This window comes from Somniosus microcephalus, chromosome 3 (genome assembly GCF_052327205.1).
Source record: "Somniosus microcephalus isolate GS21.2 chromosome 3, FLI_Smic_1.0, whole genome shotgun sequence".
Taxonomy (NCBI): domain Eukaryota; kingdom Metazoa; phylum Chordata; class Chondrichthyes; order Squaliformes; family Somniosidae; genus Somniosus; species Somniosus microcephalus.
Window position 1 is genome coordinate 172,199,790 of NC_140989.1, and position 22,342 is coordinate 172,222,131.

At 46.0% G+C, this 22,342-nt stretch overlaps 1 protein-coding gene across 1 annotated transcript; it reads left to right on the plus strand.

Annotated features, from left to right (window-relative positions):
- Positions 1–511: 511 nt before the first annotated feature.
- On the plus strand, positions 512–3,445 carry LOC147121558 (ADP-ribosylation factor 6-like). Its single transcript, XM_085981910.1, has one exon. The coding sequence runs from the start codon at positions 1,039–1,041 to the stop codon at positions 1,567–1,569; it is 531 nt and encodes a 176-aa protein (XP_085838036.1). The 5' UTR covers positions 512–1,038; the 3' UTR covers positions 1,570–3,445.
- The last annotated feature ends 18,897 nt before the right edge of the window (positions 3,446–22,342 follow it).

A 22,342-nucleotide genomic window follows, 5' to 3' on the forward strand; every position in this document is an offset into this window, starting at 1 on the left:
AAAAAAGTTCAGAGACACAGTGGATAAAGAGATATATTAAATAGTATTAATAAGGTAAATGAAAACTTTTTCAAAGTAAGTTAAGTAGGACCAGAGGGCATAAATTTAATTCAGTGAAAAGTAAATTTTCAAACAGATATATCAGGCAACATGTCTTTTCTCAAAAGGTGTTAAGTTTTGAAATAATCTGCCAGGCAAGCTAGCAGAAACAAAGGGAATCAAAATGCAGTTGGTAGATAGACTCAGGCTATTAGGGCACCAGAGGAATGAATTTCAATGGGCTGAATGGTCCTTTCTCACCTTGACTGTTTTTATGCAACCATACACTGTATGATGAACTACAGTAATCTCTGTTGGAATTATCGTAACTCAGAGTTCAGCTTATAAGAATTCTTTAATAGCGTAACAGTGCCAATTGATTGAATTTGTATTGCCATAGTTACATTTTGTTAAACAGATTAGATGTAAGAGCCAAGAAAACAGTTCTATATCTCCTCCAGCAGGTGGCATTTATAGGCCTGAGTAAGGCCTTAAGCCTATTAAATAGAAGAACAACAAGAGAATGAAGAAGTTGTTTCAGATCAGTTACAGTCTGCACTTTTCTTGTAATTTGTACTGTTAATTTGGGGTCATTAACCTTACAAACTGACAGTCGCTCAGCAGTAGCGAGGCCGATGGATTTCAGAAGCTATACGACTTCCTTTTCTAGAGTAGAGATTAACTACTACAGTCTCTGAGCTGTTAGGTCAGGAGGAAAACTTTTTCTTTGTTAACATTTGCTTTGGACTGAACAAGCAAGAAGAAAGTGGCAGAACAGTGAGAGACCTTGCTTCAGTGCTGCCTTTGTCGGAGCTGGAAAACCTCTCCTGAAGCAGGTTGTCAATCAGCTCCTGTGGTTTTTTTCCCCTCAAATACTTAAGACAAGACTGGTGTTTAACTGTTCTTCAGAGGAGTCTGGATGGGCAGACTCTGTTAAAGTTTACATAGTTTAAATTCAACATTGTTTCCGGGAACATATTTGGCATTGATTTGAAAAAAATGGGGAAATTCCTGTCGAAGATTTTTGGAAACAAAGAAATGCGGATTTTGATGCTAGGCCTGGACGCATCTGGGAAGACTACTGTGCTGTACAAACTCAAACTGGGACAGCCCGTCACTACTATCCCGACTGTCGGCTTTAATGTGGAGACTGTGACTTACAGGAATGTTCGGTTCAACGTCTGGGATGTAGGGGGTCAGGATAAGATCCGGCCTCTTTGGAGACACTATTACACAGGCACCCAGGGATTGATCTTCGTGGTGGACTGTGCTGACAGAGACCGCGTGGACGAAGCCAGGCAAGAGCTCTACCGCATCATAAATGACAGAGAAATGCGCAATGCCATCATTCTGATCTTTGCAAACAAGCAAGACCTGCCCGAGGCCATGAAACCCCATGAGATCCAGGAGAAACTGGGCCTGACTAGGATACGAGATCGCAACTGGTACGTTCAGCCTTCCTCGGCAACCACTGGAGATGGACTTTACGAAGGGCTGACCTGGCTAACTTCTAATTACAAGACATCTTGAGGAAAAAGTTCAAACTTCACAGAGTGGCAGCATGAACTGAATTCCATACTGGTTTCTTTCAGCTTGCAACAGTTACAGTGGAATTGATTCAGACAAAGGAAAGTTGCTTTTAACAATATAGCAGGAATGGCTATACCAGTATAAAGACAAGAGCACCCTGGGGCTTGGTCAAGATTTGCTTATAGCAGCAATATTATCAGAGTTAGCTTCCATTGTAGGCAGACTTTGACTATGTTTAAAGGTCAGTCTTACAATATGATCGTCTTTCCTTTTTCACTGTTGACTGATTAGCAGGAACTGTATTGATACCTGGCAGTCCAGTAAAAGTGCTTATGTTATGTTCAATAGATAAGCTATAGGATGAAAAAGTATTACAAATACATTGGAGGAATGTTACTGGTTATAAAGAATTTCAGAAGATTGCTAAAAAGCAATCATATAAAGTAGTTGCTTTTAGTCACCTCAGTCTCTGAACATTTAAGCATCACAAATTGCTCAGGAGTTTAATTCAGTAATACTATGTTTATATATTATAGTAATAAGTCTGGTGTTTATTTTGGGATACATCAAAATACTTAAAACTGAATCACAAGGAATCTGCAGATTTTGAGAACATAGATTTGATATCATTGCTTGATAATGACAGTGATAGGATACATGTCCTTATAAATTAAACAATTGCTAGCTGTGACCAATCATTTAAAAAATATTTTACTGACACTGATATGCAATAGCAAGTATTGAGTTAGAAACAGTATCCTGTGGTAATACTCGTGTTTTATTATACTAGAGTGTAAAATGTCAAAAAAGTACTACAGCAAGTATATTTATTTTAATAGTTTGGTCATGAATGTTCTTTGTAATTCATAAAATAATGCGAAATCCTAACAGTAATAAACCAGGAGATTGCATAATCGGAAACAAAATGAATGTACCTCATAACTGAAACTCGAGACCATTGCTGAGTTCCCTGTCGATTATAATGCACAATTGATTGTTTAAACAGTGCGTTTGATGACATCAGTGGGGAATGGACCTGGAGCAGTTACTGAGCCCAAGAGTGTAAGTCCAAACCTAAGAACAGAAAAGCAATGAGCTTGGACCAGATCCTAAAGGAACTCTGTTGTAGTTGTCTAATGACTGTCGTCAATTTGAGAATTTGAGTTTACCTGTGTTAAGGTGTGCCAAAGGTTACTGAATGCAGTCTTTGTATAGTTTAAACTCTGTTGTGGTAACAACAAAAGGGACGCTGCATATTTCTATAATAGTATTGACACAACAGTCTCATATTTGTCATTCAAACAATCACATTCTTTTGTTCCAAATGTTGTGTTTGACACATGCACCACCTCTCATTCACAGTTGCCATGTTTCAATTCAATGGGTTGGACCAAATCCTAAAAGGACTCTGTTGCAGCTTATTTATTGACTGCAATGATATATTGGTTATAAAGGACCCTGTACTGGAGAAAATATTGCCTCTATTTGCATAAAGTTAATAAATATTTATTTGTTGAATATTCATTAAAAAAAATCCTAGAGTGGTGCATTTGAGCATTAACACAAAGTGGTACACAGTGACAAGATGCATGATCAGTATGCACCTCCACTGAGCGCCTAATCTCAGCTTTGTCACTATAGGGAGGCAACAAGCAGGAGAAGGCAGAGAATGACATAAAATGGAAAGGAGAGTTGCACCTGGGTTGCTCTTGCTTGCCTCTTGGCACCTGACTTAGAGAGGTAATGACGGAGCCTTCGAAAAGCCTGGAAGCAAGTCATCCCTTGCCCCTTCAGTGCCAGGTGCTGCCTGGCTAGGGAGCAGGGAGGAAAAAAATTAGAAGGTGAATTATATATTTTTTTAAATAAAGTTCTTGTGCCATTTACATACAGTTCATGTTGACTAGCCATCAAAATATTTGTTGGCGTTTGTGAAAAGATTTCAGGATATCAACCAAATCTGGAATTTCTTTGCAGCCAATTTTGTCTTGAAATCTTATTTTTAGATTTTGTTGGACAAATCCCCTGAACTTGCTCATTAAACAGCGATTAATCCACCCAATGACATGGCATCATATAATCCATTGAAATAACAACAGAAAATGCTGGAAATACTCAGCCAGTCAGGTAGCATCTGAGAGCGAAACAGAGTTAACGTTTCAGGTCGATGACCTTTCATCAGAACTGGGAGAAGTTACAGATTTAACAGTTTATAAGCAGGTACAGAGCCAGGGAAAAGGGGAGAAGAAGGGGAGGAAAGAACAACAGTCTGTGATAGGGTGGAGGTCAGGAGTGATTAAATGACAAAAGGGATGATGTAATGGGACAAGTAAAGAAACAAAAGATTGGTCTAGAGTGTCTTGTTTTGCACACCTTGTACAAAAATAATAAATTGCAGGACAACGGAGTATTACAATTTAAACTCTTTTATGAAGCATCAGGTCTGTGATCTCAATCATACAGCACAGTGGGGACAAGATGGAGTTTTGACCCCTGGCCTGGGTCTTCCAAACAATAGCAGTCCTTACAGATGCCTGCAGGCCAATGACAACGCAGCATGTGATCACATGTGAATATAATAGGTATTCCTTACAGATGCCTGCGGGCCAATGATAATTCAGTATGCAAATGCTACATCCCCTTTCTTTTAAAAGAAAAATGTTATGCATTACTTTTAAACCTTTCTTCTACATAATGTTCTCGGTAGCATAAACATATAAGTAAACTCAGCATTTAACTAGCACTGAAAACATCTCAACGTTTCAATAATGATGTACAGTTTTTTTTAGGGCAGTGATCCGCCTACACCCTTTGACAGTTCACAAGTCAGGGATAACTCTAGGCTTGACCTCTCGTCCCGACCTTGTGTGGTATGGAACTGAGCATGCACTTGCTTGCAGCTGACGACCTCTGGCTGCAGCTGCTGGTTGGTGCTTGGAAGGATTGAGCGAAGTCTGCGGCTCATCAACAGCTGTGCTGGTGACTTGAAATTGTCAACCGGAGTGTTGCGGTACTCAAGGAGACTGATGCAGGGGTCTCTTTTGTCCGTTTTGGCTTTGTCCATGAGTGTTTTTGCAATCTGGACAGTTTTTTCAGCAAGGCCATTACTTTGAGGGTAATGTGGGCTTGATGTGACGTGTGAAATCCCATGCCTTGGCAAACGACTCAAACTCTTTTGATTTGTATTGGGGGCCATTGTCTGAGACTAAAGTCTCTACAATGCCATGCATGGCAAAGGCTGCCTTTAGCTTGTGGACCACAGCTGCAGATGTGGTGCTGTGAAGCTTGTCCAGTTCAAAAAATCTGCTGTAGTAATCAACAGTCACTATGTAGTCCTCGTTGTTTCATCTGAACAGATCCATTGCCGCGACCTGCCAGGGCCTGTCTGGGATACGGTGAGGTATCATGGGCTCTCTGACATTTGATGGGTGGCGTTCTAGACAAATGGAACATTTTCCGACAATGTCCTCAATGTGTTTGCACATTCCGGGCCAAAACATAATGTCACGTGCTCTTTGTTTGCATTTTTCCATGCCCATATGTCCAGCATGAATTTTTGTCAACATCTCTTCTCTGAGACTGGTAGGAATGATGATTTAGTCCCCTTTGAAGATGATTCTGTCGATTTGTGACAGTTCGTCTCTGTGGTTCCAGAATTCAGATCTGCTCTGAGGGCATTTCCTCCTTTCCTCAGGCCATCCTTCATTTATGACTTTGCTCAGCAGTGTGAGTTGTGCATCTTTCTCTGTTCCTGCTCGGATCTCCTTCAGTTTTGAGTCACTCACAGGTAAGCTGTTGTACACCATGTGCATCTGCACATCCATGCCTTCACTGAGGCTGCTGTCCTGGTAGCTAAGAGACTTTCTGGAGAGCATGTCTGCGACAGGAATGTCTTTGCCTGGATGGTGAATGATTGTGAAGTCGTACTTCTGTAGCTGAAGGATCATTCTCTGTAGCCTTGGTGGGGCTGCGGCTAGTGGTTTCCTCATGATTGATTCGAGTGGCTTGTGGTCGGATTCCACAATGACTTGTCGGCCATAGACGTACTGGTGGAAACGCTTACATCCAAACAGAATTAATTGCATATAGCTCTTTCTCGATTTGAGCATAGTTGATTTCACTGTCTGCGAGAGATCTGGAAGCATAGCCGATGGGCTTTCCTTCTTGCAGTAATACTGCGCCTAGTCTGTACTTTGACGCGTCCACTTGTAGTCTGAGCTCTTTGTTGGGGTTGAAGTAGACAAGAACTGATCCTGGTTCTCTGGTGATTAGGTCTTTCATTTTTTGAAATGCTGTGTCATGTTTGTCCCACAGGAACTCATTGGATTGTTTGAGCAACTGACGCATGGGTGCGTTGATTTCGGAGAGGCTCGGGGCAAACTTGGCTAAGTAGTTAACCATGCCTAGTACTGTCTCTAGCTCTGCGCGGTTCTTCGGCAGCTCCATCTTCTTGATGGCGGAGATTTTCTCTGGATCCGGCTTAATGCCATCAGTTGAGAGGTGATGCCCGAAATAACTGATCTCGGTGGATCCAATTATGCTTTTCTCAGGGTTGAGCTGGATACCTTTCTCCAGTGATCTTTGTAGCATTGCACGGAGGTTCCTGTCATGTTCCTCTCTATTCCTGCCATAGATGAGGATGTCGTCTACGATTGCGACTACTCCGTCGAGGCCTTCATAGGTTTCGTCGATCTTCCGCTGGAATTCATCCTGAGCTGAGATAAGACCAAATGGTAAACGCAGAAATCGGTAGCGTCCAAATGGTGTGTTGAATGTTGTTAGCTTAGATGACTCTTCCATGAGCTTGATAGTCCAGTATCCTGATCGTGTGTCCATTACACTGAAGTAACGTGCTCCCACTAGCTTGGGTGTGATGCCATCTGGCGTTGGTAGAGGGTAGTGAGGGCGTTTGATAGCCTTGTTCAAATCTCTGGGGTCGAGACAGACGCTGAGCTTGCCTGTACGTGGTTTCTCAACCACTACTAACGCGTTGACCCACTCTGTCGGTTCTGTTTCCCGGACGATGATTTCTGTATTCTCCATGCTGAGAGTGCTGTGGCATTGAGTGCTGCTAGAGTTTGGTAAGTGGGAGAAAAGTCATTTAAGTGTATTTTGTGAATTTTAGTGTGTTAAAAAGTTAATTATTTGAAGTGAGTTTAATTTTTTAAGTATATATTAAACTGCTGGGGGTTTAAACTGGAAGTCGAATCTGGGTATAAAAGGGGCGGGACTAGTGCTGTTGCACAGAGTGCTGTGGCATTGAGTGCTGCTAGAGTTTGGTAAGTGGGAGAGTTCGGGCAAGTGGGAGGTGAGGGTGTGTTTTTTGCTCTGTTTTGTTCCCCACTCCCAGGCTTAGACAGCACTGTGGAAGCAGAGCAGCGAGACGAGTCAACCAAACAGGCCCCACAGACAGTATTCAAGGAGGAGGTTGGTGATCAGCTGGTTGGTTGGTTTTCTTCCTTCTCTTTTATTTATACCTTTAAGTTGGTAAGTCCTATTGAATAGTGGTGTAATATTATCATCTATATCGGGGCAGAGGGTCTTCATAACTAATAATAAGAAATTTAATTAATTACATAGATATGAGTGAACAGGTGATGTGTCACTGTTGCGAAATGTGGGAGCTGGTGGACCCCATTGAGGCTCACGGTGATTACATTTGTGATAAGTGTTTGCTGCTAGAGGAACTCAAGCTCCATGTTAAAGAGCTTGAGACCGAGCTTCAGACACTGCGACACATCAGGGAGGGGGAGATGTTCCTGGACTCTATGTTTCAGGAGGTGGTCACACCTATGAAATTAATTAATGCAGATGTAGTCCGTGGTCAGGGACAGGACGGTGTGACTACGAGTGAGGCAGGTACAGGGATCCAGGAGGTGGTGTTGAAGGAGCCGCAGCCCTTGCTCTTGTCAAGCAGGATTGAGGTTCTTACTCCCTGTGAGGGCGGGAGCGGGGACTGCAGGGAGGATGAGCAACCTGGCCACAGCACCGTGGTACAGGGGGCCATTCAAGTGGAGGGAGTAAAAAGAAATATTGTAGTGGTAGGGGATAGTATCATTAGGGTTCTCTGCAGTCAAGAGCGGGAGTCCCGAAGGCTGTGTTGCCTGCCCGGTGCCAGGGTTAAGGACATCTCTTCTGGGCTGGAAAGAAACTTGGAGTGGGAGGGGGAGGATCCAGCTGTCGTGGTCCATGTTGGTACAAACGACGTAGATAGGACAAGGAAGACGGTTCTGTTAAAGGAGTATGAGCAGCTAGGGGTCAAATTAAAAAATAGAACCTCAAGGGTAATAATCTCTGAGTTATTACCTGAGCCATGAGCGAATTTGGCTAGGATAAATAAAATTAAAGAGTTAAATGCGTGGCTCAAAGACTGGTGTGGGAGAAATGGGTTTTGCTTCTTGGGGCACTGGCACCAGTACTGGGACAGGAGGGAGCTGTTCCGTTGGGACGGACTCCACTTGGCCAGTGCTGGGACTAGAGTCCTGGTGAATCATATAACTAGGGCTGTAGAGAGGGCTTTAAACTAATTAGTGGGGGGGAGGTTTCTAGAGAGCAAATAATAGAAATGACAACGGAGAAGGTCATGGACTTAGGTAGCAGTGGGGGAATTAAAAAACAGAACGTGTCAGGAAGGGACAGAAGGTATGGAGTAAAAGGTAAAGTACTAAAAGGGGATAAAACAGGAACTAAGTGTCACAAAACATATTTGAAAGTTCTTTATCTGAATGCACGTAGCATTCGTAACAAAATGAATGAGTTAACGGCACAAATAACTAAATATGGGTATGATCTTGTGGCCATTACAGAAACATGGCTGCAGGGTGACCATGACTGGGAATTAAACATACCAGGTTATTTAACAATCAGGAAGGACAGGCAGGAAGGGAGGGGAGGTGGGGTGGCTATGTTAATAAAGGAAGGAATCACTATAATACGGAGAAATGATATTGGGTCAAAGGAGCAGGATAGTGAAACAGTTTGGGTGGAGATAAGGAATAATAAGGGGAAAAAAACACTAGTGGGCGTAGTCTATAGGCCTCCGAACAGTTGCAACTCTGTTGGACGGAGTATTAATCAGGAAATAGTTGAGGCTTGTAATAAGGGAACAGCTATAATTATGGGGGGTTTTAACTATCATATTAACTGGACAAATCAAATTGGGCAGAGCAGCCTTGAGGATGAGTTCATTGAGTGTATTAGGGATGGGTTTCTTGAGCAGTATGTAACTGAACCGACCAGGGGGCAAGCAACCTTAGATTTGGCCCTGTGTAATGAGACAGGATTAATTAATAATGCCCTAGTAAAGGATCCCCTTGGAATGAGTGACCATAACATGGTTGAATTCCATATTCAATTAGAGGGTGAGAAGGTTGGATCTCAAACAAGCGTGCTGAGCTTGAATAAAGGAGACTATGAAGGTATGAGAGCGGAATTGATTAGAGTGGACTGGGAAAATAGATTAAAGAGTAAGACGGTACATGATCAGTGGTGTACATTTAAGGAGTTATTTTACAACTTCCAAAAAAAATATATTCCACTGAGGAAAAAAAGGTGTAAAAGAAAAGATAGCCATTCGTGGCTAAGTAAAGTAATTAAGGATAGTATCCAACTAAAAACAAGGGCATATAAGGTAGCCAAATCTAGTGGGAGGATAGAAGATTGGGAAGTCTTTAAAAGACAGCAAAAAATAACTATAAGATTGATTAAGAAAGGGAAGATAGATTATGAAAGTAAATTAGCAAAAAATATAAAAACAGATAGCAAAAGTTTCTATAGCTATATCAAAAGAAAAAGGGTGGCTAAAGTAAATGTTGGCCCCTTAGAGGATGAGACCGGGAAATTAATGGTGGGAAACGTGGAGATGGCAAAAACGCTGAACAAATATTTTGTATCAGTCTTTACGGTAGAGGACACTAAGAATATCCCAACACTGGACAAACAGGGGGCTCTGGGGGGGGAGGAGCTAAATATGATTAAAATCACTAAGGAAGTGGTACTTGGTAAAATAATGGGACTCAAGGCGGATAAATCCCCTGGACCTGATGGCTTACATCCTAGGGTCTTGAGGGAAGTGGCGTTAGGGATTGTGGATGCATTGGTAATAATTTTCCAAAACTCCCTGGACTCAGCAAAGGTCCCGGCAGATTGGAAAACTGCTAATGTAACACCCTTATTTAAAAAGGGTAGTAGGCAGAAGGCTGGAAACTATAGACCTGTTAGCCTAACATCTGTTGTTGGTAAAATGTGAGAGTCCATTATTAAGGAGACAGTAACGGGACATTTGGATAAACATAATTTAATAGGACAAACTCAGCATGGTTTCATGAAGGGGAAGTCATGTTTGACAAATTTGCTTGAGTTCTTTGAGGAAGTAACATACAGGGTGGATAAAGGGGAACCAGTGGACGTAGTGTATTTAGACTTCCAAAAGGCATTTGACAAGGTGCCACACAAAAGATTATTGCTTAAGATAAAAAATCACGGGATTGGGGGTAATATTCTGGCGTGGGTGGAGGATTGGCTCTCTAACAGAAAGCAGAGAGTTGGGATAAATGGTTCGTTCTCAGACTGGCAATCAGTAACTAGTGGTGTTCTGCAGGGGTCAGTGCTGGGTCCCCAACTCTTTACAATCTATATTAACGATTTGGAGGAGGGGACCGAGTGTAACATATCAAAATTTGCAGATGATACAAAGATGGGAGGGAAAGTAGTGAGTGAGGAGGACATTAAAAACCTGCAAAGGGACATAGACAGGCTAAGTAAGTGGGCAGAGATTTGGCAGATGGAATACAATACTGGAAAGTGTGAGGTTGTGCACTTTGGCAGGAAAAATCATAGAGCAAGTTATTATCTTAATGGCAAGAAACTGGAATGTACTGTAGTACAAAGGGATCTGGGGGTCCTGGTGCACGAAACTCAAAAAGTTAGTATGCAGGTGCAGCAAGTGATCAAGAAGGCCAATGGAATGTTGGCTTTTATTGCTAGGGGGATAGAATATAAAAACAGGGAGGTATTGCTGCAGTTGTACAAGGTATTGGTGAGACCGCACCTGGAATACTGCATACAGTTTTGGTGTCCATACTTAAGAAAATACATACTTGCTCTTGAATCAGTACAAAGAAGGTTCACTCGGTTAATCCCGGGGATGAGGGGGTGGTCATATGAGGAGAGGTTGAGTAGATTGGGACTCTACTCATTGGAGTTCAGAAGAATGAGAGGCGATCTTATTGAAACATATAAGATTGTGAAGGGGCTTGATCGGGTGGATGCGGTGAGGATGTTCCCAATGATGGGTGAAACTAGAACTAGGGGGCATTATCTTAGAATAAGGAGCTGCTCTTTCACAACTGAGATGAGGAGAAACTTCTTCACTCAGAGGGTGGTAGGTTTGTGGAATTTGCTGCCCCAGAAAGCTGTGGAAGCTACATCATTAAATAAATTTAAAACAGAAATAGATAGTTTCCTAGAAGTAAAGTGAATTAAGGGTTACGGGGTGCAGGCAGGAAATTGGACATGAGTCTAGGTTCAGAATGGTCATGGCCCTGTGGGTAGTGGGGCGGGCCGAGGGACCGTGTAGCCTGGTTCTGCTCCTACTTCTTGTGTTCTAATCCTGTGTTAGATTTCAGGAGATGGTTTTATTCCTGTTCCTGGCTGGGGTGGAGATCGCCTTTACAGAAGGTAAGTACTGTAGAAAATATAGGGACAGAGTGATCTCCTGGACGAGTTTCGATCAGCTAGATGGGTTGGAGAGGAATTTCCCAGATTTTTTCTCCCAATTTGGCCATTGAGTTTTTACCTGGTTTTTCGCCTCTCCCGGGAGATCACATGGGTTCGGGTGGATGGAGAGTGATAGAAGATTTGAGGTTAGGATCAGATCAGCCATGATCTTATTGAATGGTGGAGCAGGCTCGAGGGGCCGATTGGCCTACTCCTGCTCCTATTTCTTATGTTCTTATGCTCTGCAGCTCCTCCTTCAGGCGACTACGTAGAGCAAGGGGTATCCTTCTCAGTGGGCAAACCATAGGGGTTGCTGCTGGGTCAAGGTGAATAGTGCATTCACCTGGGAATAGTCCGATTCCTTTGAAAACGTCAGCAAACTCCTCCATGACTGTCTGCTTCTCAACTGGTGCTGTCAATGATAGCATTAGCTTGACGAGGTCCATGTCTAAACATGCCTTTAGACCTAGCACTGGAGGTGCTTGAGTGTCAACAATGTAAAAGTCCAACATCATGTCGCTTTCATTGTACTTGCATTTCATCACGCATGTGCCTTTTACAGTGAGCTGCTCACCCCCATAGCTGGTCAGTCTGCGTGAGGTGGGCTGTAGCTCACACTCATCCTTCAAGTTGTGATACTCAGAGGAATTACATTAACCTGAGCTCCAGTGTCTAGTTTAAACCTAAGCTCTGTGCCCTGTTTTCCTATCTCAATATCGGCAAAGGCTTGCTCAGTCTCTGAAATCTGTTTTTTCTGTGACACAGAATCAATAAGCAGTTCCTCTGCATTTGGTTCTCTATCTGGCATTTGGCTGTCACTCACTGTGTGTACTGCTATTCTGAAAACAGTCCTGCAAACTTTAGCAAAATGGTTCCGTTTACCACATTTAGCACATTGCCTTCCTTTGGCAGGGCATTGCTTCTTTTCCCCGTGCATCTTGTTTCCACAATATCCACAGTTTTTGAAGCGTTTTATGTCTGTGTCGCTCATTTTTAGAACGCTCTCTTCTTTCTGTTCTGAAACACGCTCTCTGGGCAGTGTTCTTTGGTGTGTGTCTATTAACTGCGTGCACTGTCTGTTCACACAAACTGCTCGTGGCGCCGGTTATGGTTTTCAACTGTGCTTGGGCTATCTCGTGCGATCTAGCTATGTCCATAGCTTTGTCCAGCGTTAGCCCGGACCCAACATTCAAAAGTTTCTCTCTCACTTTAGCTGAATGTATTCCAAACACGATGCGGTCTCTGACCATCTCATCTTTATCTTCTGCATATTCACAGTCTTTTACCAGTAGTTTTAACTCAGTCATGAACTGTTCAAACAACTCACTAGCTCCTTGTACTTTCTCCTGAAACTTGTACCTAGCGAATATCGTATTTGTCTTGGGCATCACATATGCTTTAAAACGGTCAAAATAACTTTTCAGTACCTTTGCTTCATCTGCGGTGAGAGACCATGTGTTAAAAATGTCTTTCCCTTTTTCTCCGATCTACAGGAGTAGGTAGCTGCATCGTTCTTCCTACCCTTTGCTTTTCAGCGGACCCGAAAACATCAACTGCACGTGTTGCTTGAACTTGCGCCATTCTCTATGTAAGTTCAAAGATTCCCAATTCATTCGAGGTAAGGGAGCTCCAACGATGTCCATTTTCAATCCCTGTTCTGACACCATGTCTTGTTTTGCACACCATGTACAAAAATAATAAATTGCAGGACAATGGAGTATTACAGTTTAAACTCTTTTATGAAGCATCAGGTCTGTGATCTCAATCATACAGCACAGTGGGGACAAGATGGAGTTTTGACCCCTGGCCTGGGTCTTCCAAACAATAGCAGTCCTTACAGATGCCTGCAGGCCAATGACAACTCAGCATGTGATCACATGTGAATATAATAGGTATTCCTTACAGATGCCTGTGGGCCAATGATAATTCAGTATTCAAATGTTACATAGAGGAGCTGTAAATGGTAACAGGAGAACCATTACCAGCACCTGCTGTCCAAAAAAAGGGAGCAGCAGTTATGATCTGCAGTTATTGAAATCACTGATGAGTCCAGAAGGTTCTCACGTGCCTAATCGAAAGACGAGGTGCTGTTCCTTGAGCTTGCGTTGAGCTTCATTGGAACAGTGTAGGGAGCCGAGGACAGTGAGGTCAGAGTAGGAGTGAACTAATCATTAATACGCCATGTCTAGTTGCAAACAAATACAACTTTATGTAACTAGGGTCATTGTGATCAGATACACATCTGGTGCTGATCATTTTTTAGGTGCTTGTTTAAATCAAATGGAAAATAAATTATTAGCAAAAGGGAGTGGCTTGGAGATAATGTAAAACCTTAGCTTTTATTGGGGAATCATGTCCATTAGGAAAGTTTATTTGTGGGCAGCGGTGATGCTACAACATGTTAGTGAATTGATATATTTTTGGTGTAAAACAGCAGGAAGTAGGTCCCCTAAAAAGTTAATTTTAGTCATGGCATCTGTCCAGATTCCTCATGGACATGATTCCCCAATAAAAGCTAAGGTTGCTTACCCTGAGAAGGAAAATTCCTACTGGGCCGGTTTTAATTAGAATTAATGGAGCCAGGAAACACATTGGGCTCGATTTTCCCAGCCCCGAGGAGGCGGGTTTGGAGGCGTGCGAGTTGTTAAAATTGCCAAAACTGGCGGGCGGGCCCATTCCCGCCTCCATCCCACCTCCGAGCAATTTTCCCAAGTGCATGCTTTCTGACCCGCTTTCCATCCCGCCTCCAAGAGGCGGGATAGGCCCTTAAGTCCCTTAACAACCACTTAATTGCCTCTATAATCCCATTTTGAGAGGCCTTTCCGATTTTAACACATTTCCCCCATCCTGCACGCCTCCTCTGGAACACGCCAGGTAATCCTGGTGGCCTCACTAGTGGATTGCTTACGAACAGCTGCAGCTCCACCATTACAAAGGAGTTTTCACCGATGATCATTTGCAGGTGGCAGAACTTTGCTGTTTCAGGTCTGGGGGAACTTTTAGCAGGCATACTCAGTGTTGTGGAAGTTTGGAGCCTGACACCCATCTCCAGTGTGACCTCCTTGGAAACCCCTCTCCCCACCTTGACTAAGTGCTTCCTCAACTGAGGCATATACCAGAAGCATGGCAAACATTTAATTTCTTTCCTCCTGGACATCAGATTCGGATGAAGACCACCCACGGCAGCAGCAGAACCACGAGCACCAACAGCAGGAACATCAACAGGTGCGCAAGCTGCTAGTCACCCACCTGAAGATGCACAGGCCAGAAGGCGCCAGAGCGCCACCATATTGCTGCCCGGGATGAAAGGGACGCACTCATGTTGGTCACATTTGCTTAGCCTGCACAATCAAACAGTTTAGCCTCGCACCTTCTTGGCATCGACAATGGACAAGAACCTGCAGATTCCTCTCACTCTGACCACCATACTAACAATTGCAAGTCGCCCTAAGCCCTCATTGTGGAAGTCCCATTAGTGAAATGACACACGCTACAAATGCAACAGCTTGCCATCAGAATTTTTTATAACAATAAGCAACTGATGGCTTCTCAAAATTAAACACAACATTACACCCAAGTGACAACCCTTGTGACTACTTGTACATTATCTTCCTCTTACGCGTGCTCCTACGTGGTGCTTCCCCTGTGTGCCACCAACATCCCTCTCATGGGTCAGCCCCACTTCAGAGCTAGCAAGTGGCCTTGCTGCACTGCAGGGGGGCCATGAGGACCCGTTTCTGCACTGGAAGTCCTACTCCAGAGGACTTGCATGAAGGTCTGGTTTGTTTGCTCAATAGCTGACCATCGCTCCTTAAAAGATGTCAGTCTATTCTGAACAATTACCATGTTTTCCATACCCTGGCGACTAAGCTCCTCCATGGACATAACCATCCTCTCCTCTACCGTAGCCATCCTCTCCTCTACGGTAGCCAGCCTTACCACGGAGGTAGCCATCCTTTCCACGGAGGTTGCCATCCTTTCCGCAGTGATGAATTCATGCGCCAATGCCTCTACAAAGGCTCTGCTCATGTTCGCGATGGACTCCTCCATTCACTCCACACTCGCAGCAACCCTGGAGACAAAACCTGCCAGAGACTCCTGCACCTGTTCCTGAAGTTCCAGCACCGCTCTCCTTCTGGATGGACCTGGAGGTACAGGGTTGACATGCAGCTGAGCCGAGCTGGCAGAGTCCTGCGCCCTCCGACGAGGACTCTCCACTGCTGTCCCTGTATCCACCATCTGCTGATGCTCACTTGTGAGCTGTGATACACCAGGTGACAACACTACTCTATCTTGCGAAGGTCCCACCGAGGTGTGAGTGTCTGCGCTGGTGCTGGGTGCTCTGAGTTCTACTGATGCTGCGCCCTCAGAGGTTGCAGCTTCCTCTGAGGAGTCTGGAAGCTCAGGCTCTTCCTCCTGGACAGTGGGGACAGGGGCTCTCGATGGTCCTGTGGGGGAGTAAAGGAAAGAGTTAGAGATGTGAGGTCAAGGTTACATGAACATTGAAAAGTGCAGATGATCATAAGTCAATCTGTTAGAGCATCAGATTCATTATCAGTGACTTATGCAATGTCAATGAGAGAAATGCCAAACTATTCTGTCACCAGTTTGCTGCAATGCGCCCATCTGTCCGTCCCCCACTTGGGAATCCTCCTCGATTCAGGCGATCTACAGGGCCGCCTCCTCCCAGGGGGGTGAGCTGGGCTACTGAGGGTGGCCCTCCTCCGGTCATGGCTCTTTCCCTCTTATTGTGGGCTCTCTTTTCCTGCAATGAGGGACACAAGTGGAGTTTGAGTGAGAATGAAGGAGTGAGTGTAGAGAATCCATAGCATAGATGCTTAGAAGGATACAAAGGACCCTCCCTGTGTGCTGAAAGTTGTTGTTGTCATGGCATCACAGTGATAGGGAGTGTGAGGACTGCATGGTCAAATAGTTAAGTGAATGTGACCTTAGAGAGAGAGAGAGAATGGGTAAGGGTGCAGACATGTAAGTGGAATGTGGAGGAAGAGGTTGGCAAAACGGAGTGCTGGTGAGGAGAGGCGATGGGGATCAGATTGAGGCTGATGGGAAAGTCATACTCACTTTTCCTGTTCGGAGAAGATCATGAAACCTCTTCCTGCATTGCAGCCAGGTTCTGCGGCTCAGCGAGATGGAGCTGACCTCCTGGGCCACTTGCAGCCACACAGCTTTTGTCTGCTGGGGTGGCTTTTTTCTCCCTGAGGAAGGGAACAGCACCTCCTTCCTGGATCTCGCGCCGTGCACCAGAGCTTGGAGGGAGGGCTCATCGAAGTGTGGAGCAAACTTTGGTCTACTGCTGGACATAGTTGATGAAGAAGGCGAAGACAGCAATGGCCATAAAGGTTGCAGTCTCCAGAAGAAGCAAGGCTGCTTGCAGGCCTTAAATCCAGCAGCATTGATGACGTCATCAGAGGCGACTTTCTGTCTGAAAAGACTCATTGGGCCAGGAGTTCCCACACGCAGGAAATCAATTGGCCAATTAGGGAAAAATCCCACTTTTTTAGCACTTCAATTAGGAGTCGGGGTCCTGACACGATTTCCACCTGACACACCCCAGCCCGCCCACACTGACAAAATCCAGCCCATTGTCTCTCCATTTTCTTGGACAAAAGAACGGTACTACTGCAGCATGGGAAAGAAACAAGGGACTAAACATATGGTACAGAAAAAAAAGCTTATTCACAGATTAGTGTAAAGGCAAAATTCTAGCTTCTTCATAGAGATAGCAGAATTTCATAATTTACTCAACATGTTAACGTTTAACTGGGGTTCCTAGCCGAAGAATTGAGATCGACTCAGAAAATCAAAAACAATAACATTTAATGAACAAACGAAGCTGTACAGGAAACTGTAGGATACAATGCAAATAGGTCTGGTCTGCTTGAAAGCCTCTCTGGAAACTGCTAGAAGGTTCCGAGCTCAACTGCTAGCAGGTTCCGAGCTCAACTGCTAGAAGGTTCCGAGCTCTACTGCTAGAAGGTTCCGAGCTCTGATGTCATGACATCATCACGTTCTTCCCGCCGTTGAGTGATCACGTGACGGACGGCATGACGTCATCACGCGGAGTACAGGAAAGAAGCCCCAGTACAGTTAACAGATACATTAAAGGTGCAGCCCCCAGCTGTACTACATTGCTGTGAAAGGAATTATATACAATTGTCCGTAATCCTCTGGTGGTTCCACCACATACGCCACCCCAGAATTGCTTTTAACAGAGAAGGTAAGGTGAGAAGGGGGTCTGACGAGTCTGTCCGACCAACTGCGATACCCCGGCAGCTGGAACGGAGCGCTAGAAGACGAACTGGCCATTGGCTGTGGTTGGGATGACGCCGCAGGCGGAGGAGAAGAAGAGGCCGGCTGTGGTCGACCCGGTGAGGCGGGCACTGGCGACTCGGCGGATGACGGTGGCTGTACTGGACCGGCAGTCGACGGTGGATGACCACGACGAGGCGGCTGAGTGGTGACGACTGGTTCGCTCAGATCCAGATGCGCCGGTTTCAACCGGTCGATGGAGATGTGGTCAGGCTTACCGCCGACGTCGACTGTGAAGGACTTGTCACCTGATGAGATGACGCGGAACGGACCTGTGTAAGGCGGTTTGAGCGGGTTTTTGCGAGCATCCTGCCGAATGAACACGTATTCTGCGCTCTTAAGATCCACCAGGACATGGGAGCGCTGCAGGTCATGATGAGACGTAGGCACTGGGATTAAATTCCTAGCCGCTTCCTGGTGGCTGGCGAGCTGCTGAGCTGGGGACCAGGGTTCCGTGTGAGGAGGAAGAAAATCGCCAGGCACTCTGAGTGGTTGGCCGTAAACCAGCTCTGCTGAAGAAGAATGCAGGTTGTCCTTAGGCGCCGTGCAAAGACCTAGCAGCACCCAAGGGAGCCTGTCCACCCAACTAGGCCCACGGAGACTAGCACGCAGTGCGGCTTTAAGGGACCTGTGGAATCTTTCACACAGACCGTTCGCCTGTGGATGGTAGGCGGTGGTATGATGAAGCTTGGTGCCCAAACCTTGAGCTACGGCGTTCCAAAGCTCAGAGGTAAATTGAGGCCCCCGGTCAGAGGAGATGTCAGCCGGTACCCCGAACTGAGCTACCCACGACGAGATGAAGGCTCTGGAGACGTCTGCCGCTGTGGTGGCAACCAAAGGAATTGCCTCTGGCCACCTGGTGGTGCAGTCTACCACGGTGAGGAGGTGAGTGTACCCGCGAGAGGAAGGGAGAGGACCAACCAGGTCCACGTGCACATGGTCGAATCGACGCTCCAGAACCGGAAAAGTGGCGACTGGGGCCTTAACATGGCGTTGTATCTTAGACTTCTGGCAACTCACGCAGGTATTGGTCCAGTCACGGACGTCGAGATGCATGCCCTTCCAGACGAATTTCTTTGCCATGAGTCATTGTGACGCTCTCATGCCAGGGTGTGACAACCCGTGGATAGTGTCAAAAATTCTCCTGTGCCATTCGACTGGAACGATTGGACGTGGGACGCCCATCGAGATGTCACACAGGAGTGTGGTCCCTGCGGCCTGGAAACTGACATCAGCCACTTGTAAGCTGGAAGGTGCGGTCCGGTATGCCTGCACTTCAGGGTCTGCCTTCTGTTCTTTTGCCAAACCAACATAGTCGACTCCCAGGTGTACTGCGTGGAGCTGGGCACGGGAGAGACAATCCGCCACCAGGTTGTCTTTGCCCGAGACATGCTGTATGTCGGTTGTAAATTCAGATATGTACGTAAGATGACGTTGTTGCCATGCTGACCATGGTTCCACTGTCTTGGCCATCGCAAAAGTAAGTGGCTTGTGGTCTACAAAAGCTGTAAATGGGCGTCCTTCCAGTAGGAAGCGAAAATGGCGGATGGCCAGAAACAATGCCAACAACTCCCTATCAAAAGTACTATACTTGCGTTCGTTCTTCCGCAATTGGCGGCTGAAGAAAGCCAGTGGTTGCCATGTGCCGTCGACCCACTGCTCCTGTACTGCCCCGATGGCATAATCAGATGCGTCGGTGGTAAGGGCAATGGTTGCGCCCGGAAGGGGATGTGCCAACATGGTCGCAGCAGCCAAAGCGTTCTTAGTGTCAAGGAAAGCCTGGTCCATCTGGGGTGTCCAATCGATCGGGTCTTTGCCCGATTTACCTCTGAGGGCCTCGTACAAAGGTTGCATCAACAATGCTGCCTTGGGGACGAACCGACGATAAAAATTGACCATTCCCGGAAATTCCTGGAGGGCCCTGACGGTCTGAGGAAGAGGGAACGAGGTGACTGCTTCCACCTTTGTGGCCAGCGGGACGGCGCCTTCTGAGGTGATTCTGTGTCCCAGGAAATCAATGCTGTGCAACCCAAACTGGCACTTGGCCGGGTTGATAATAAGGCCTGTCAGGGCGAGGCTGGTTCTGGACCCAAGTGCAGAGACAAGGCTTGAGGCAGGTATAAAGTTCAAACAAAGTACTTTACTTAATAAACACAAAGATACAATTACACTTTAGAAGCTCTGACAAGCAACCACTTGGCACAAAGGCTTGTCAAGACTGAGCACAGAGAAGGGGAAAAACAGAACTAATATACTACAAATCACAGGTGAAACTCATAAGCCCAATAACAGTCAATTAGGGATTTAACACAGGGGTAACCACTCATGAAGGTGCCACCTAGGGGTTACTAGGAGAACTAACCGGCACCCTCACAAAGGCCATGTTGGCTGAGACGAGAAAAAAGGGTACGCAAGTGCGTAATGTGTTCTTTCGTGCTGTTACTGGCAATAAGGATGTCGTCTAGGTAGACGAAGATGAACGGCAGTTCGCGCAACACGGAATCCATGAGACGTTGGAAGGCTTGTGCTGCATTCTTCAGCCCAAACGGTATACGAAGGAACTCAAAGAGCCCGAAAGGTGTGATGACAGCAGTTTTGGGGACATCCTGAGGATGCACGGGCACTTGATGATAGCCTCGGATGAGGTCTACTTTGGAAAAGATGGAATTCCCTGCCAGATGGGCTGAAAAATCCTGAATGTGAGGAATTGGGTACCGATCCGGTGTGGTAGCCTCATTCATGCATCTGTAGTCACAGCATGGTCGCCATCCGCCGCCCGGCTTAGGAACAATGTGTAATGGCGAGGACCAAGGACTATTGGAACGTTGAATAATACCCAGGCGTTCCATTGTATGGAACTCCGCCTTGGCGGCCGCGAGTTTACCGGGTTCCAGCCTTCACGCTCTCGCATAAATGGGGGATCCTGTCATGGTAATGTGGTGCACCACACCGTGCCTCGCGACTGAAGAAGAAAATGTGGGCCTGGTGAGCTCAGGGAACTCACTGAGAAGACGAGAGAACTCATTTGGAGATGGGACTGCACAGGCAACTGACCAAGACATCGTGGTGCTTCGGTGGCAGGGGACCGAGTGAAAAGTGGAGGCACTGATTAGCCGGCAGTGTCGGACATCGACGAGAAACCCGTTTGCGCAGAAGAAATCTGCCCCCAGGATGGCCTGTGAGACTTTCGCCATGATGAACTCCCAAACAAAACATTGGCCACCAAAACTCAACTGGACCCTACGCTTTCCGAACGTGCGAATGGCCGCACCATTGGCTGCCTCGAGGGGGGGACCTTGACCGCCGGATTGAAGATCTAGCTTCGACGCTGGTAGGATACTGCACTGGGAGCCAGTATCACAGAGAAAACGTCGCCCTGACAGGGAGTCTGTAATGTATAGGAGTTTCCCTGCGGACCCGACAGCCATCGCAACTCCGGCACGTCCCTTAGGCCTTATTGATCGTCTCAGAAACCACTGGTTTGAGGTAGGTTTTTTTTGGGGTGAGAAACTGCAGGGTGGACGGCAATTTCTGGCCTTCGCGCCGAAACAAGCGTGGTATGCACACCAGCCTGCAGGAGGAGTCGTCGAATTCGCTCTTGTGGGGGATGGGCGCCTCGTGGCTGCACAAGATTGTTGTGAGATGGTGAATATTTTATCCGCTTCCGCGGCAAGTTCAGCATAATCCGTGATCACGGAATTGGCCAAGGCCGTCTGTACTGGCGCTGGTAGTTGACAGAGAAACAGCTCACGGAACAGAAAACATTGCGATTCCAAGCCCAAAAGCGTGAGCATTTGGCTCATGAGCTCTGAGGGTTTTGAGTCCCTGAGGCCGGGCATGGAGATAAGTCTGCGAGCACGCTCCGACTTGGACAGACCGAAAATCTGCAGTAAACGTGCTTTTAAAGCTTCGTACTTGCTATTGTTCGGTGGACTCTCGAGGAGGCTGACGACCTGCAAGGCCGTGGCACTGTTGAGGGCGGAGATCACGTAATAATAACGGGTTGAATCTGCTGCTACTCCCCGGATTGCAAATTGGGCTTCCGCCTGGAAAAACCACACGGCCGGTTGTTGCTCCCAAAATTGTGGCAGTTTGAGGGTGACGGCGTTCGTGTCCATGATGTAACTTCAATGAAAATTGTTCGAAGAAATCGGGGTCACCAATGTAGGAACTGGGGTTCCTAGCCGAAGAATTGAGATTGACTCAGAAAATCAAAAACAATAAAATTTAATGAACAAACGAAGCTGTACAGGAAACTGTAGGATACAATGCAAATAGGTCTGGTCTGCTTGAAAGCCTCTCTGGAAACTGCTAGAAGGTTCCGAGCTCAACTGCTAACAGGTTCCGAGCTCAACTGCTAGCAGGTTCCGAGCTCAACTGCTAGAAGGTTCCGAGCTCTACTGCTAGAAGGTTCCGAGCTCTGACATCATCACGTTCTTCCTGCCGTTGAGAGATCATGTGACGGACGGCATGACGTCATCACACGGAGTACAGGAAAGAAGCCCTAGTACAGTTAACAGATACATTAAAGGTGCAGCCCCCAGCTGTACTACATTGCTGTAAAAGGAATTATGTACAATTGTCCGTAATCTTCCGGTGGTTCCACCACACTTCCATGTCTTATTCTGACATCACTGAATCATGTTATTTATAAGTTGAATTTTCACAGTACAACTTGGAAGAGCAGTCTCCGAATACTAATTTAGCCACGTGAGGCTTTATTAGCATT

Bases quoted from the DNA above. Each gene is read 5' to 3' on its own strand.
- LOC147121558 (XM_085981910.1), top strand. From the start codon at position 1,039: ATGGGGAAATTCCTGTCGAAGATTTTTGGAAACAAAGAAATGCGGATT.